At 37.7% G+C, this 15,579-nt stretch overlaps 1 protein-coding gene across 1 annotated transcript; it reads right to left on the minus strand.

Annotated features, from left to right (window-relative positions):
- Positions 1 to 789: 789 nt before the first annotated feature.
- On the minus strand, positions 790 to 15,216 carry DECR1 (2,4-dienoyl-CoA reductase 1). The gene is made up of 10 exons (XM_042785870.1): positions 15,070 to 15,216; positions 11,937 to 12,136; positions 10,928 to 10,985; positions 10,694 to 10,780; positions 8,069 to 8,216; positions 5,406 to 5,505; positions 3,748 to 3,820; positions 1,456 to 1,602; positions 1,078 to 1,140; positions 790 to 980 (listed from the first exon to the last, which is right to left on the minus strand). The coding sequence occupies exons 1-10, from the start codon at positions 15,142 to 15,144 to the stop codon at positions 921 to 923; spliced, it is 1,011 nt and encodes a 336-aa protein (XP_042641804.1). The 5' UTR covers positions 15,145 to 15,216; the 3' UTR covers positions 790 to 920.
- Between the last annotated feature and the right edge of the window lie 363 nt (positions 15,217 to 15,579).

The following is a 15,579-nucleotide window of genomic DNA, read 5'->3' on the forward strand; positions in this document are numbered from 1 at the left end:
TGTGTTTGTTTGTTTTGGCGGTTTTCTTAATCACCTGCTTATTTGGGATGGATAAACTGACTAGATTCAGAGGTAATGCCATCTTAAAGCTTCTTTAGTACCAGTCTGTGAATGCAAATGGAACCTACTGATTTCTGTAAATCTCAACCAATGAGTTTTCAAAGCTTTCAGTTCACATTTACTGATGTCTTTTACTAGTCTTAAGTAAAGCATTTTTTATGGAGATACTCCCCTAGTCACACACATGTTAATAGCAAATGATTTTTAGTTTCCCATTTTCAAGAACATTAACTTAATCATGACAAAGAGCGAGCCCCTTAGGAAGCCATTTCTAGTCCTTAAATGCCATTTTTAAAGTTCAGCATAAGATAATTAACAGACTGAAAATGTCAGCAAAAGACAAGACCAAGATGGTTGTGTATTTCAAGATTTTGTAAGTAACCAAGGGAGTTATATCCTATCCCACTGTACATAGTCCTGCTGATAATGAAACTTTGGTATTTGCAAGTTTAGGACAGTACTGCAGTATGAAGATTAGGACTTAATTTCTTAGTTTTTCCTCAGATTAACAATTATATTCAGTTATGACAGTCCTGAAGTGCTACTGGAATTACAGTATTGAGAGACACAAAAAAATCCTTTGAAATATTATTAAAAAAAGCTAACTGTAGACTGCAGAACGGCTATGTAAGACAACCTAAAGAAAACAAAATTTCAGTGAATAACTGTTGTTCACTATTGACAACAGATTAGATTGTAGATGGGAAAAATATATCTTATACTCAAAATACAATTTCAAAATATTTTATTGAAATTAGTATACAAAATATTTTGAAGGCTATTTCTCAATTGGTTATTTCTAAATATTCATGAAAAGTAGTGGTTCATTTCTGAAATTCTTCACCATACTGTTACACAGTTTAAGAGCCTTTTGTTTTTCTAATAATTGCTTCCATCACATCCCACTGCTCTTTGGTAACCTAATAAAAGAAAAGAGTTTTTTATTGGAATCCCATATAATAATTACATATCTAAGTATCTGTTTGAATGTAAAATAGCAAGCAAAGAATTTAATACCTTCCTCAATTCATTGAATTCTCCTGCCATAGAAACATACTCTCCACCATCCATTCTAATAACCTAGAAAAAGCAAAACCAGTACATTTAATAATAGTGGGTTTTCTGTAGCATTCCCTTGTTACGAACTGTGAAAGTAATTTTTATTGATTTGGATCAGAAAAACCCATGCTTAAAATAATGTAATTCAATCACTTTTAGAATTTCTTTTTAAAGGTACTAACTACCAAGCATAACAATCAAAAGGTTAATAATGCTTGTAAATAAATTCAAAATAACAGTTTTTGTTTAATTTCTGAAACCAAGGCTTTAAGAAATATCAGTGAAACTCAGACCAGCATCAAGTTAATTGTATGAACAAGAACAAACAAAACTCACTGCTCCATTAACCCAGCTTGCATAGTCACTGCAGAAATAGGCAGCCAGATTTGCAATTTCTTCTACAGTTCCCAGACGACCACAGGGAATCCTCTCAATCATTTTGCTCTCAAATGAGCCTGTTGGGTCAAGGCGGCTAAATGCACCCTGAGAATTAAGAGAAACATTTTAAAAATGTTATATCAGGAATTAAAATCCAAGAGAGATATGACTCTGTATAAACAATATGGAAGTTAACATTTGTGAGTAAACAGTCTACACCCTCTCTGTCACCAGGATGAAAAAGAAGAAGGTAGGTAACAGAAAACAATTTATCCCTGTTGCACTGATACGCATCTATTGAGAAGGATAAGCTGGAATTTAACATGTTTGGGATAGTCACCCAACATCTACCTATGAAAACCAAAAGTGGTAATCATTGTTTCCCAAACACCCTTGAGGAAATAAGCAAGACCAGGGAGAGGAGTAAGGGGAGGAGCTGGAAAGTGACAGAAATAAATTATACATAGTATCGAGTGAGTAAAACTGAACAGAAAAAAAAAGAAAAAAAAAAAGTTCAGTTAAATTACAACAATGGCTAGAACTAAACTAAGTCACTGGAAGTTTTAGTATTTGAATAGCTTAGAATGGCATGGGAAACAGAAGAGGTTTTTTTGTTCTTCCTGGCTCCTCCACAAGGAAACAACCTCCTCAGGCAAAATCATAAATGTATTACTAACAGTTATGTTAAGTTAGGGAAGTTATAAGAGTTGAAGTACATTCTAATTGATGTAATCATGGTTGCACTCACACCATTTAAGTCTTCTACTGCCATGTTTTTAAATGCCAGTTTATAAGATTAATGGTATTGCACTTGTACACTTTTTTCTTTTCCTATCATGACTTACAACAGTGTTTTTTAAAGACATGGATGTAGCCCCCTAAGGAAGAAAGACTTGATTTTGCAATATGCTGTTTTAAGTAAAGCCAGTCTGCCTTTTCATGCTTTCAGGGAAATTTTAACTTGGAACCAGTATGACAAATGTAGTACTTTATTAAGAACACACAGTACCTCAGGTGGGATATACACTATTAGTTTATATCAGAAACATTAATGGGAGGTAGAAATATTGACATTTAAGGATGTTAACTTGCCAAAAATTATAAGAATCTATAAATCAAAGTGATCTTGCCATGTGATAGAGTGGATGCCAAAACTTTATATGGATTCAGAGAGGAACAGGACAAACTAATGGAAATAAAAATCCAACAAGATTATTACAGTATGAAGATATCAAGTGTATCAAGCTCCCTGAGCCACAGATCAACAGAGGTTGGAGACATAAAGAAGTAGTATCATTAAATGTTTTTCTTCTACTCTTGCCTAGAAATCCACCAGATACAAGGACTGGAGGACTTCTGGTCTGATCCTGTAATGTTGTTTCAACATTCTTATAACCCTGCTGATACTGTCACTTATCTTTCTTTATAGTCAGAAAAGGTAAAACTGGAGTTGTCCAGTTGTCCAGTCTAATAATGACTAAAAAAAAAAAAAAAACAACAAAACCCAACCCCCCCAAAAAACAGCAACCCTGCACCCCTACCCCTGAAACAACAGCAAAACCAAGCATGAAACATTTTACAGGTATTAGTATTACCATTATTAGCTGTTACTGCTCATAATTATAATATTTTGATTCAATGTGAAACATCCCCTCCTCTTGCAAGACTGCTTTCTTTTTTCTTCTTGTTCCTGCTGCTCTGGATTACTTCCTTCAAATCCTCCAGTCCTCCTTTTCACTCATATCAAAGCTTCTCATTTCCTCACTGACTTTGTTTTTCTCTAATTTTGTGATTTTCAACAGAACTAGTGAGATTCTATTCTGATTTACCTAATAGAGATTCTGAAATTTTGGAATTGATTAAATGTTTTGTTTAAAACTTAGGAGTTCAGGCAGAAATAGGCACTTTTACTCCACCAAATGTAAGAATACGCTTCACTTGACAAACTAAGTATGTACAGTTGATAAGAATCAACATTAAATATTTTGATATATAATTTCTTTGAAAGACTAAAAAAAGGTTTCATTTATATTAGTGTAGTAGAAGAGACAGTGGCAGGTTTCAGAAGTTCAAGAAATTCTGTTTTACAGAAGAACTGAGAGATAGTGTGTTTTTAATATTCCAGCACAGTCTTGGCTCCCAAGGAACTAATACTTGAATTTAGCAATTACAGAAAAGGTTAGACTATCTTAAAGTTAAGTCTGTGCTACAAAGCATATTCAAAGCTGTGTTTCACTTCATGCTATGTACCTTTGTTTTTATTGGACCTGGTTGAATCACATTGAATCTCATGCCATATTTACCCCATTCAGCTGCAAGAGACCTAAAAATTCATTAACAGAATACATCAATATTTTTAACACAGTATTTTAATAAAGCTGTTCAGCAAAATAAAAATAATTAAAATTGAATCAAACATGGAAATACTAACATTTTCCTGAAACAGGCATTTCTACTCCAGAGGCTTTTTTGTTCTTAGCAAAAACATTTCAGAGAAGAAAAAAAAAAAATATTCACAAACAGAGGAATATTGATTTAATAGATGCATCATTGATATAGCAACATTAAGGAGCAATTCTTTCCCCCTCACAAATCTTACAGATGGTTTTGGCACTTAATCTCCTTGACAAACAACTATTAGGCCACCATCCTTCTCTGGTAATTTAGACTATCCCACAAGTATACATTTCTAACATTTTCAACATAGCTCTCACATTAGATGTTTTGAAAAAACACAAAACAGAGGTTACATTCTAAAATTGGACCAGCAGAATAATTTTGCTTGATGGCAACGTCTTCTCTGCATAAGCAGTAATTCAGATAGATCATCTCCTACGGTGAATGAGTTAGCTGGGTCAAAGTCTCTGAAAAGTACACACTGCACTTACAGATCTACAGAACAGAAATCACCATCATCACTCATTCCCTCTTTTTTTTTCCTTCTGCCTAAGTGCACTGGAGGCTCTATTTGCTATGAAGGACTGCCCTATAGTTAATAACAAATAGAAATCCTTCTGTTTGCTGAGTAACATGGATACGTCACATGATACTGTTGTGAATTAAGTACAACTACAGAACTTAAAAGTGACAGGAAACACATTTCTTTGTTAAACTAGAGAGATGAAGCTACAGTATGCTCCACCTAAATACATCTTTTCCTGAGACAAAAGAAAGTGGAACGCACCACAGACCTTGAAGAGTTCCCCTAATAGCTGGTTTTAAGTGCTGCTTCACCTATGAGAATGCAAGAGAATTTGATTATCGAAACTCTGTAAATGAAACTTTAGAACTTGCTATGACCAAAAGAAGTATAAAATCATAGCACACCAGGTTCGAAGGGACCTCCAAGGACCATCTGGTCCAACCTTTCTTGGAAAAAGCACAGTCTAGACAAAATGACCCAGCACCCTGTCCAGCCAAATCTTTAAAATGTCCAATGTTGGGATATCCACCACTTTCTTGGGGAGATTATTCCAGTGGCTGATCGTCCTCATTGTGAAAAACTTTCCTCTTGTGTCCAATCAGAATCTCCCCAGGAGTAACTTGTATCCATTATCCCTCATCTTTCCTATGTGACTCCTTGTAAGAAAGGGAGTCTCCATCTTCCTTGTAGCCATCCTTTAGATACCAGAACATGGTAGTACTGGAACAAGTAGTTCCACTTGTCCTTATGATAAAAATAATCCATCCCTCCTTGTGATAAAAATCACCATAACAATAGCAGATAAAACTTCCTTCTATAAGAAGCTGTCAGCATACTATTTTCTTCCTAGGATACTGGAGGCTGGAAGGTTCTCTTATGATACAATGGAATAGGATGCCTATACCAACTAGCTCCATTTTTATAGATCAATTACCCTATATCAAGGATGTGAAAAGCAAACCACACATTTTGCTGTATTACTTACTTGCTCATTGCTTCTACACCAGCTTTGGCAGAGGCACTCGGCAACACAAATCCTGAACCACTCTCTGCATAAATTGTTGTAATAGCAAGGAATGCAGCTCCTGGATGTTGCAAAAACATTTGAAAAAAACCCACATCAAACAAACAAAAAATGCATGAAGATCAAACTCTGAGCTTGAGGTAAAAGCAACCTCAGTGGTACAGAAATTTGCAGCCCAAGTGTTAGGGATGCCTTTTTACTCTGGGTTGTAAAGGTATTTTCAAAATCTGGTTTTGGAAGATTTGCCTTCAAGCCTTTTTATTTCGGTTCCCTCTTCCATGACTGTTAAGAGTAGTTCCATATAAGTGTAAATAGCTATTGATTAGACACCAAAGGTCTAAACCCTCAGACTTCTACTGATAATGAATTTCATGTATAAATCTGTCTATCCAGAGAGAAGGCCTAATATCTTACAGTGCCTTTTTAGCCTAGTAGTCACTAACAAGGTAATTTGTCTTAATTTTATCAATTCCTGGCTGAAAAAAAAAAAAAAAAAAATCAGCATTAAGAATTAGGTTTGCCATAACCTTAAAATTACACAGGTTAGGACTTGAATTATCATGCAGAAAAAAAATAAGGGTTTTTTTAAGAAATTTTTAAGTTTTTTCTGCAGTAGCACTTGTGACAAAGTTAGCCTGCACAACTTTTTTCCATTATTATCACAACAAACTGTATTATAAAAAGTCCACTTTCTTTTATCTATTTTATAACAGATTTAGCGAAAACATTATGGAAAATAATGGAAATTGCAACTGTTTATGTAATCTTTCTTTTACAGAAGCCTTCAAATTCTAATTGTCTAATCAATAATTAGCATGAACTTACTGTAACTGCAAAATGGAGGACAAGGGACGACAGTTCACTACTTATGCCACAGTAACTAAAATAACTGTTCTACTTACTGTATTTTAAAAATAAGTTAATTGGAATAGCTACCCAAGGGATGTTTCTAAAACAATATACATTACTGATAGAATGTATGACAAAGTGGAAACGTAGTTAAAAAAAAATACAGTAATATTATACAACAGAAACTAAAGAAAACCATAAATAAGCACTGACAGAAATGCTAGCAGATACTCAGAAACCATGGACCCTATTTCTAAAAACGTAATCTACAGTGAGAGACTTCAAAAAGAAAAAGCAACACAGGCAAAAAACACAGAACAACTTTGAAGTTACCTAGAGTTGACTGTTAATTATATATTTTACAGAATTAAACCACAGAATTTTTAAAATACAGGTTAAATAGAGGTAAGTTGGGTGAGCCTAACACAGAAGCAAAAATGACTGACAAGTTTACAGCTCTGAAGTTTAAAGTACGCTTCACTTCATACACAATTTTTATTTCAAGAGCCTATATTCATAAAATGGACAGTATCTAACCAATTAACTCCTCTCATTTTGAAAAACTTTAGTGCATAACTAACTAATGCACTAGTAGATTACAAACTCCTTTTAAATACCAGTACAAACATAAGAGTCTAAAGGCAGAACACTTTTATTGTTTACTAAATTAGGTTTAACATAGGTCACGCTGCAGACCTTAAGGATGTGCCAGTGTTCTAGTAACTGGCAAATGTATAGCATCCTCACAGACTCTTCTAAACTACTTGCACTGGATAGCATCTCCATCACTTCAGAAACGAAGGTCTCTGCTCAAACTTAAAAAAACAAGCAAGGAAAATGAAGGTGGAGAATGAGAGGGCAAACAGGTACACTTGATTTACTTGCAGGAACATATCTTAAAGAAAGCCTTAAATAAAAAGCCTTTCCTACAAATGGAATCCTCTAGAAAGAAGGCATGCATGTAAAAGCAGAAGAAAATCACATGTTTTGGAAGTTTAGATGTGAAAGGAAGAGAGACAACATGAAGGTAAATGACATCTGAATTTTGCAGAATTTGAGGGTGGAAGCAAGGAAAGTAGTTCTTCATTCAACAGCAGCAGAGACAAAGGCATTTTTAAAGCTATATTTCATAGGGAGACACTGCATGCATCCTGAAGGTCATGAAGCAAACTATTACAATAATTTGCTATAATGATATATTAAGTCAGAGTTTGGGATGGGTTTTTAATGTGAGAATATTAGCGCCAGAATAGTGAAAGGGATTTTTTCATGTGCTGTTAAAATGTATGTGGGAAATACCTCATCAACTGACCAAAACTGTTACAGACTTAATGAAACAACATTAACTTCACACTGTTACCATTAAACAGCATAAGCCCACTCAGCACTTTCTGGAGAGGAGTTTTGAAGAAATTCAACTAATTCAAGAGTTAGAGATACAGTGCATACAGTAAGAGCATATGTTTTAAACAAAGCCTTATTTTAAAAATTTTAGAAACACTTTACAGCTAGCACAAACTCTGCAATCAGATTTTTATATTCAACCTCATGGTCTATGGGTCCAATTTTAAGGGCAGATTCTACAATGAAGTAATTGATAGTCCTACTGTGTGGTATTTAAGTATGGTTTTACTGAAAATGAAGCTTCTTTCTAGAAAAGATGTAGAATGTTAAAACTTGTTTTTCAAACTCTCAAAACTGGCTATAATTCCAGTAAGGTGAGGAAAACAAGTAACAATACTATGTCACAATGCTTAGCTACCATCTAAAGATACCTTTTTGTGCTTTAATGAGCTCCTTTCCGATTTCCAGAGTTACAAAAGCAGTACCATTAAGTACAATATCAGTTATCGTTTTCCATGCGTTAGCAGAAAGTCGTTCAGAAGGGGAAATAAAGTTTCCAGCTGCGTTGTTTATCACAACCTGAAACACATGAAGGAAAACTTAACTAAAAATAACTCTTCCTGAGAAGAGCAAAGAAATTACAAGGAACTTCCTAGTGTTTCCAGGTAGAAAAGTAAAAATATCCTCATCAAATGAGGTACAGGGTGAAGGGTGGTGAGAGAGAGAAAATAATCCATCAGAAATTATAACATCTGCAGCATAGATATTTATCAGTAACAGAAAATGAGCTGTACTTCCAAAGTGCTGTAGTTACTAGTCCAGTACTGAGGAGCTGTAAATGGAGAGGATGAGTTACGTCGCTCTTTTCCATAGTGTCTGAAGTGCATTGTAACAGAAAAATCTGTCCCGACCACGTTCCAAGGTCACATACCATATCTGATGTAATGGATACATGGGACTAAAAGCAAAAGGCGTTCAGGTAACCTGATGACTCCAGTCTGGAGTAAAGACTGTTGCATAAGAAGAAGTGTAAGCAGTCATGACAGAGAGAATATTATGATTTAGCGAACTGCAAGCAACTAGTACAAAAGATTTTTCAAATAGATGTATATCTGTCACTTGTTGCCTTTCTTACAAACAATAATTATGCAGAGGATAGCTTTCATATATCATCTCCTTAGCCCCTCAAGCTAGCAAGTTAGATACACTTTTTTACGGGCACTAAGCATCACATAAGCAGTTTTTAAACAAAAAGTTATGTGGCCAGATCATGTGTATATAAAATAACACAATGTGCTGAAGCAGTAAAATGGTGTATTACTTATGAAACAGCACCTAGATTCACGTAGATTTGCACATAAAACAAAGTCTTCATCCTAAAGAACTTCTGGGCTAAAATAAGACATTAAAATCTTCTGTAATAAAACACAGCACATATTGCATGAATATAATACAAATAAAATACAACAGCCAGAAATCATACATATAGACGGCAAATACAATTTAAAGGCCTCCTTACAGTTTGAAGATAAAAAAAAAAAAAACAAAACAAAACCCAAATACCTCAAGATACTGAGTAGGTTACTTGAATCATCAAATAAATACAGCAAAGACACAAAAATAAAACTAGTGAACCAAGGACTGCATGAGATGATCTTTAAGGTATGCAGATATATATGACTGCCAAAACAATCCATCTGACAAAAGAACGATTGCTTTCTAATTGGAAGTAACAGTCTAGGGGACAGAATGAACAAAACAAAACTAGAAGGAATACAATACTGCCATTAACTTCCATCTTTGAGATCTCACCTCACACACACAATGGCAGTGATACCCAGGCTTGCAGTATTCATAAACTTACATGTCATGTCTATCACTAAGAGAAAAACTAGACAAAATGAACTGAATATTCAGTTTACTCTGCAGTCTCTCTTACACACACAGAATATGTGAAATTAAAGAGAAAGGAAATGCTTGTAAAGAACAAGTCATGGGAAGTATTTATTCATAAAACTACTGGTGCACTTAAAATGTAATATATAGGGAGAAAGCTCCTCCCTCTCTGCACACACTTAAAACCCGGTGATGTGCTTTGGCCAAAAACTGCAGTAACTAGTAGTCAAATTAATATCCAGAGTATCTCATCTACAAATCAGGCCAGTGATCCGTTGTATTTTATAGCACTGTTACAGCATACAGCTGTGAGAAATAGTTTCTCCACTTCTTACCACATTTAGAATTCAGTAGGTTCTCTTCCATGTCTACAGGAAGCTACTGGTGAACGCAAAGTGCCTACAATACACAGATGACAGTTTTAAATCCACAGTAGACAGTTTAAATCTCACCGACTAGCCTTTTCATTGATGTTAACACCCTCATCACACTTCCTATCAGCTAGCAGACACTGAGTTGTTTCTCTCATGATCAAATCGGGAGTTTGGTGCCTTATCATTGTTCAGACTCCACCAGACCACCCTTCTCAAAGCAACAGTCTGATGTAAAGTGCTCTGTGTTTTGTGACAAACTATTAAAAAACAGATGCTTAGTTTGACTGAAGATTTTTTTTCTTGATTTTATGACAACTTAACCAGAACCTTGGCTATTTTAATAAGCTAAACAAGGACCAAAGAAGATGTTTATGATTACCTTCATTTCTTATTTGTGAAACATTCTGTTAATAAGCAACAGGTGTAATTCTGTACCAACTCAGGTAAATCACCTTTTCAGGAGGATTTAAGGGCAATATTTTGTTCACTCAATGAATTCAAAGAGTCCCACTGTAACTGTCCCATGGTTTATAAATAAACTGTTAGTCCTTAGAGTAAGGACAACAACATTTCATCTGTTTGGCTGCTAAGTATTTTAAGAAGCACAGGAATAGAGTAATCAGTCTAACTGTGAATGTTAGCTTTATCTTGAAGTACGACCACCTTCTGTCGAGTGTCTCTGTAGATTCCATTAACTTTCTGTCATAGTAATTTTCTTCATACCTACCATGCAGAGTATTGTTAGCAATGAAGACTGAAGTTCTTTCCTTTTACTCGAACACTTACATCAGGATGTCCTGCCACTTGGATTACTTCGGCAACAGCATTCTTAACTGCAATCGGATCTTTTACATCACACTGGACGGCATGAACCTGTATGATAATGGAAAAGGCAGATGTAAGATTTCAAAACCTTATCACTCAAATTAAACAAGCCCACAGAAGCATATGAATGCATAAGAATCCTATCACCATTTAAAGTATAATAACTAACATATTCACAGTTCTGTAAAAATTTACCTTATTCCCTGTTTTAGAAGAAATTTCTTCTGCTGACCCTTTCAAAACATCAAGATTCCTAGAAATAAGTATAGAATGTCAATAATTTCAATTTAATTCAATTACAATTCAGATTAATAAAATTTGGTGGTTTTTATTGAGCAAATATGAGCTAAACCTTAAAACATAATTTATAATGTGTGTATGTGCATGTATGTTACCGATTTTCGTGAAAATTGAGCTTTAAGATAAAAACTGTATTTAGCCGCTAACTTTCTGAAAGAAAACTTTGTATCTAAGTAATCTCTGGCTATTACTACTTCAAAACAACTCAGAAGTGACTAAGCTAATCAAATACGGTAAGCTAGAAAAAATATTCTAAGTACTTAATCATAACAATCTTAGTTTTAGCTACTACTCCACTAGTATTTTAGAAGGGACATGCACATTCAGATTTAAAACTAAGTATCTAAACCACTACTTGGATGAATGTCACAACACTTTTGTTTAGCTTGATGAAAAATTAAATTGTTTTTCTAGTTTTTACTGTAGTGCTACTTAAGAGAACTGTATAAAGATCATCTTCACCAAGAGAAAATCAGGGCTGCTTTTAAAGTCATAAGAATTAAGAGGAATGGCTTTAATTCTTTACTGCAATTCAAATCTGTATCAGAACACGTGCATTCAAAATGTTCAAACAGCTATTTAAGTTTTGTGTTCTTTTTCAGGCTGTGGTTCAATTTAAGTCTAACATTCTGGGTTGTTTATTTTGTTGCTGCATTTCACGGAAACTCACTTAGTTTATTTCTCCCTGCTGGTCGTTACACCATTACACACTTGGAGGCAGATCTGCAAGTTTCTGGTATTTACAGTATGATATTATAATTTAAAAGCGCACTAAAATAGAGGAAGTATAATAAATCTATCTATTTTATTAAGAAGAAAACAAGATCCATTACGAAGAAGAAAACATATCTATTCAGCATTCAGTACCACATGAAAGTTCTGAAATGTCTTCGTTAGTATTTACCGGCTTGCTATAACACACTTGGCACCCAAACTGGATAAAGTTGTCGTCATCCCTTTGCCAAGCCCAGTACCTCCACCAGTTATAAAGGCCACTTTCCCTTGAAAGCTATTTGGTGGCAACATCACTTTTCGAAGAGGTGAAAAGAATGCTTGTGGTTCACTGTTGTCCTGATGCAGCACATTTGGCCCACGGCTGAAAAGCTGAAAGAAAAAAAGAGGAAAGTTATTTTTTTCTCATTTCTGCATACAGGACTGTTACACAAGATTAGATTTTCTCATGACAGTGAAGGTAACAATCATTACTGCTTTATTATAAGCTGAACGTAAGAACGATTAGATTGCATTACACTAAAACACACAAACCTTCACACAAATGCTAATACTAGATTAGGAAAGCAACTGAGCTATTTTTAGATGTTTAGATTTTTACAAGCAGCTAGAGAACTAATGAAAAAATACTTTAATAATGATTTTTATTATTTTGAAAGTCAGTTATTCTTATGTCTGTCTCTTTTACTAAATTGCGTGTAAAACCATTACCAATTAATTACAGACTCAGAGCAGGATTTGGGTTTCAGGTTCATATATGTACTGTAATTTATTCATAAGGAGTTTAGCCCTAACAAATCCATGTGATTTTGAGATTACATGTGTGTATATTCACAAATTCAAAAGTTTCATTAGTAGCTTCAAGGGTTTGATGCTTTACTACTGTAGTCAACAAAACATTCTTCTTTACTTGAGAATGAGGTAGAATCAAACTCCGTGACACCTGTCCCAATCATTACTGGAGCTGCTAAGCAAACCAATGCCATACCCCAGACAAAATTCCACAGTTTGGTTATCAGCATTACACTTTGTCCCAGCAGAAATACCATTCACAGTAAAACAGCCCTCAATGAACTGGTCCTTGCAAACAACACATGGTTCATGTACGTTTTTAAACACATACCAAAAGAGAAGAAAATTCAGTATTACGTCTAGTGATCCACATTAATAAGAAAACATCCCATTAATGCAATGAAAAATTTGTGATGTCGCCAAGAAAATCACAGCAAAACCAGCCAAGAGGATATTTCTAGCATGCTAAGACACTAAACTAACTCAAGCCCTAACCTAAATACAGAATTAAATACTTTCAGACAGCAGCATCACAGCAATAATTCAGAAATTCCCGAATTATTTAGAATACAAAAGTTACAAGACAACATTTGCAGTGGTAGCTGAATAATCTGTACATGCCATGGCAATAATGCACAGGGATGGGGGTTTCACAGAACTTAAAGCTGGCCTGAGAAAGTGCATGTGTGAATCTTCCTTTGTGATAATTCACTTGCGTATGAGTGACACAATTGAAAACAAGAGGGAATAATCATGGAATTACACTGCCGATTTAATGGAGCTCATGTTCCAAAGAAATGATGAAACAAAAACTATGAGTGAAGTAGAGTTGTGGACACTACATAGAACAAAATTAAGAAAGTAAAGCTCAAACTAAAGCTAGAATTATCATAGAAGTAAAGCAGTGCAGCAACTCCTACAGCATTTTTATTAAATGTGTACTTTAGGGATTCTTTCTGGAACTTGGACTCTTCAGCTACGCACAGATGCTTTTCAGAAAGAAAAAAAATTAATCAAAGGCAGTTCTAAGGAACACAAGCAGACCAAATGGAAAATACAAAGTATGGCACATTTTTTTCTGAAACAACAGAATTCTACAGATCAGATCTGCCACCAAATATCTGTAAAATACTGATTTTTTTTTTTTCAGTCTCCCAATGAAAATAGAATTTGCACATATTCACAGACTGCCAGAATACCAGTAAGCTTCCATGAAAGGGGAGTGTGAAGATTCTCTTTTGGGTCTTCCTTAGTAGCCCCCTACTGATCTCTCTTCAGGTACGCAGGGAGAAAAGGGCTCCTTCTGGAGAACTTCAGCTCACAACAGAGACTACAAATCAAGATGGCATTTGGACTCCCTTTCCCTTCAGTATAAGGAGATAACTGGATATAATCCCTGGACAGTACTGAGTCCCCCTAATCAGGTGCTCTGTTAGGGACGGACACAGCCCACTCCTCTTCCTCACCACTATAGAAACTGTGCAAGCAGCTCTCCTGCTTGGGGAGGAAAAGGAGGGAGCAGGCCACAGCAGGGGCAGGCTGGAAGACTGCACCAAGACTAGTAAAGTACTGTAACGATAGCAAGCAGCCAGTAAAGTTGGTATAATTCATCAGTCTTTTCATGAGACTGCTATTGTCTCATCACTAGTTTGCACAAGGGGCTTCTGTGACAGGAACCACTCAATTTAATCATTCCACTATTTAAGGTCAGGGTTTTAAATTAAACCTCAAGTGTAAACACAAAGAAGCCAGGAAACAGCTTTAAAAACAAAACAAAAAAAAAACCCAAAAACAAAACAAAAAAAAAATGCCCAAAACATGAATAAACCAAAAAATAACCCTCACCCAGGGGATGTAAGCGAATCATGGAATTACTGCAGCAGGCCCTCTCGGAGGCACACCAGCTGTGCCTGGCAAGCAGCGCTGTGCCCGGGAAGAATTCGCTGGAAAAGGCCTTCAGCAACTCCCACACAAACCAGGCAGACACAGCGCTGCTCGGACGGCACCATCCAAACCACTTCAACAGCGCTGCACAACTGTGCTACCGGGAGCAAAGGGCGATACCGACGCCTGCGCGGCCCGTACTGGAACGGGAGAGGAAGGGGAAGCCCCCCGCGGTGGGGCAGGGGCCGTGGCCCGGGGACCACAGCCCGCACCTCCGCGAGAGCTCCGCGACAGCGAGAGCGGAGCCGGGAGCCGAAGGGAACCGGGGACGTCCCCCTCCCCGGGAAATGTCACGGCCGTTTCCTCAAACCGCCGCGGCCGCAGCTCCGCTCAAGCGTGGGCCGCCGCTCGACGCCGCTTTGCCCGCGGCTGCGGGGGGGGGACGGGGACGGGGAGCCCGTGATGAGGCCGCCGGGCGCCGCGACGGGCAGCGCCGCCCGCAGAGACCCGCCGTGCTCCCTGAAGGGCCGCGGGCGCCCGGGGAGCCTCGGGGGGAGCAGGTCGCGGAGCCCCCCGCCGAGGCGCCGGCCGACTGCCCCTCGGCCCCACCAGCGCAGGGAGCGCCTTACCCGCACGCTGCCGGAGAAGCACGCCGCGACACCGCCACGGGCACCGCGCCGGGCCAGCCGCGCCGCCGCCGCCATCTCGCCCTGCCGGGGGACCGAGAATGGCGGGCGGCGAACCGTGCGCCTGCTCCGTGCCCGGGGCCAGCGCCCGCCCCGCGGCGGCGGGCGGGAGGCGGTCCGGCCGGCGGGCCTGCCCGGCTGAGCTGTGGGGTGCCGAGCGGGGTGGGTAACAGCCGGCCTGCTGTGGGGTGCGACGGCACTGACCGCTTCGGATTGCTCCCCGACGGCGGCGGCACCGCGGCGGCTACACCACACACACACCCCCCAACACCTTTTACCTTGCTGACTGCGGCCAGACGAGGTTTGCCGGAAAGACCGAGATTCGTCATTTCAAATTCAGCACTCAGTGGAGCTCAGAAAAGGCCTGAGCAGTCCATGAACATTAAACCATGCTAACCTACAGGGGATTAGGTTGAGATCACAAGATTTACCTATGTTGAGCACACAGACTGG

Source organism: Tyto alba, unplaced genomic scaffold (assembly GCF_018691265.1).
Source record: "Tyto alba isolate M040663 unplaced genomic scaffold, T.alba_DEE_v4.0 Super-Scaffold_9, whole genome shotgun sequence".
Taxonomy (NCBI): Eukaryota; Metazoa; Chordata; class Aves; order Strigiformes; family Tytonidae; genus Tyto; species Tyto alba.

Coding starts and splice junctions, on each gene's coding strand:
- DECR1 (XM_042785870.1), bottom strand. CDS start 15,144: ATGGCGGCGGCGGCGCGGCTGGCCCGGCGCGGTGCCCGTGGCGGTGTC. Junction 5,506..8,068: donor GCTCATTAAAGCACAAAAAG/GTATCTTTAGAT, acceptor TGCAACATCCAG/GAGCTGCATTCCTTGCTATT. Junction 981..1,077: donor AATTCAATGAATTGAGGAAG/GTATTAAATTCT, acceptor TTCTTTTATTAG/GTTACCAAAGAGCAGTGGGA.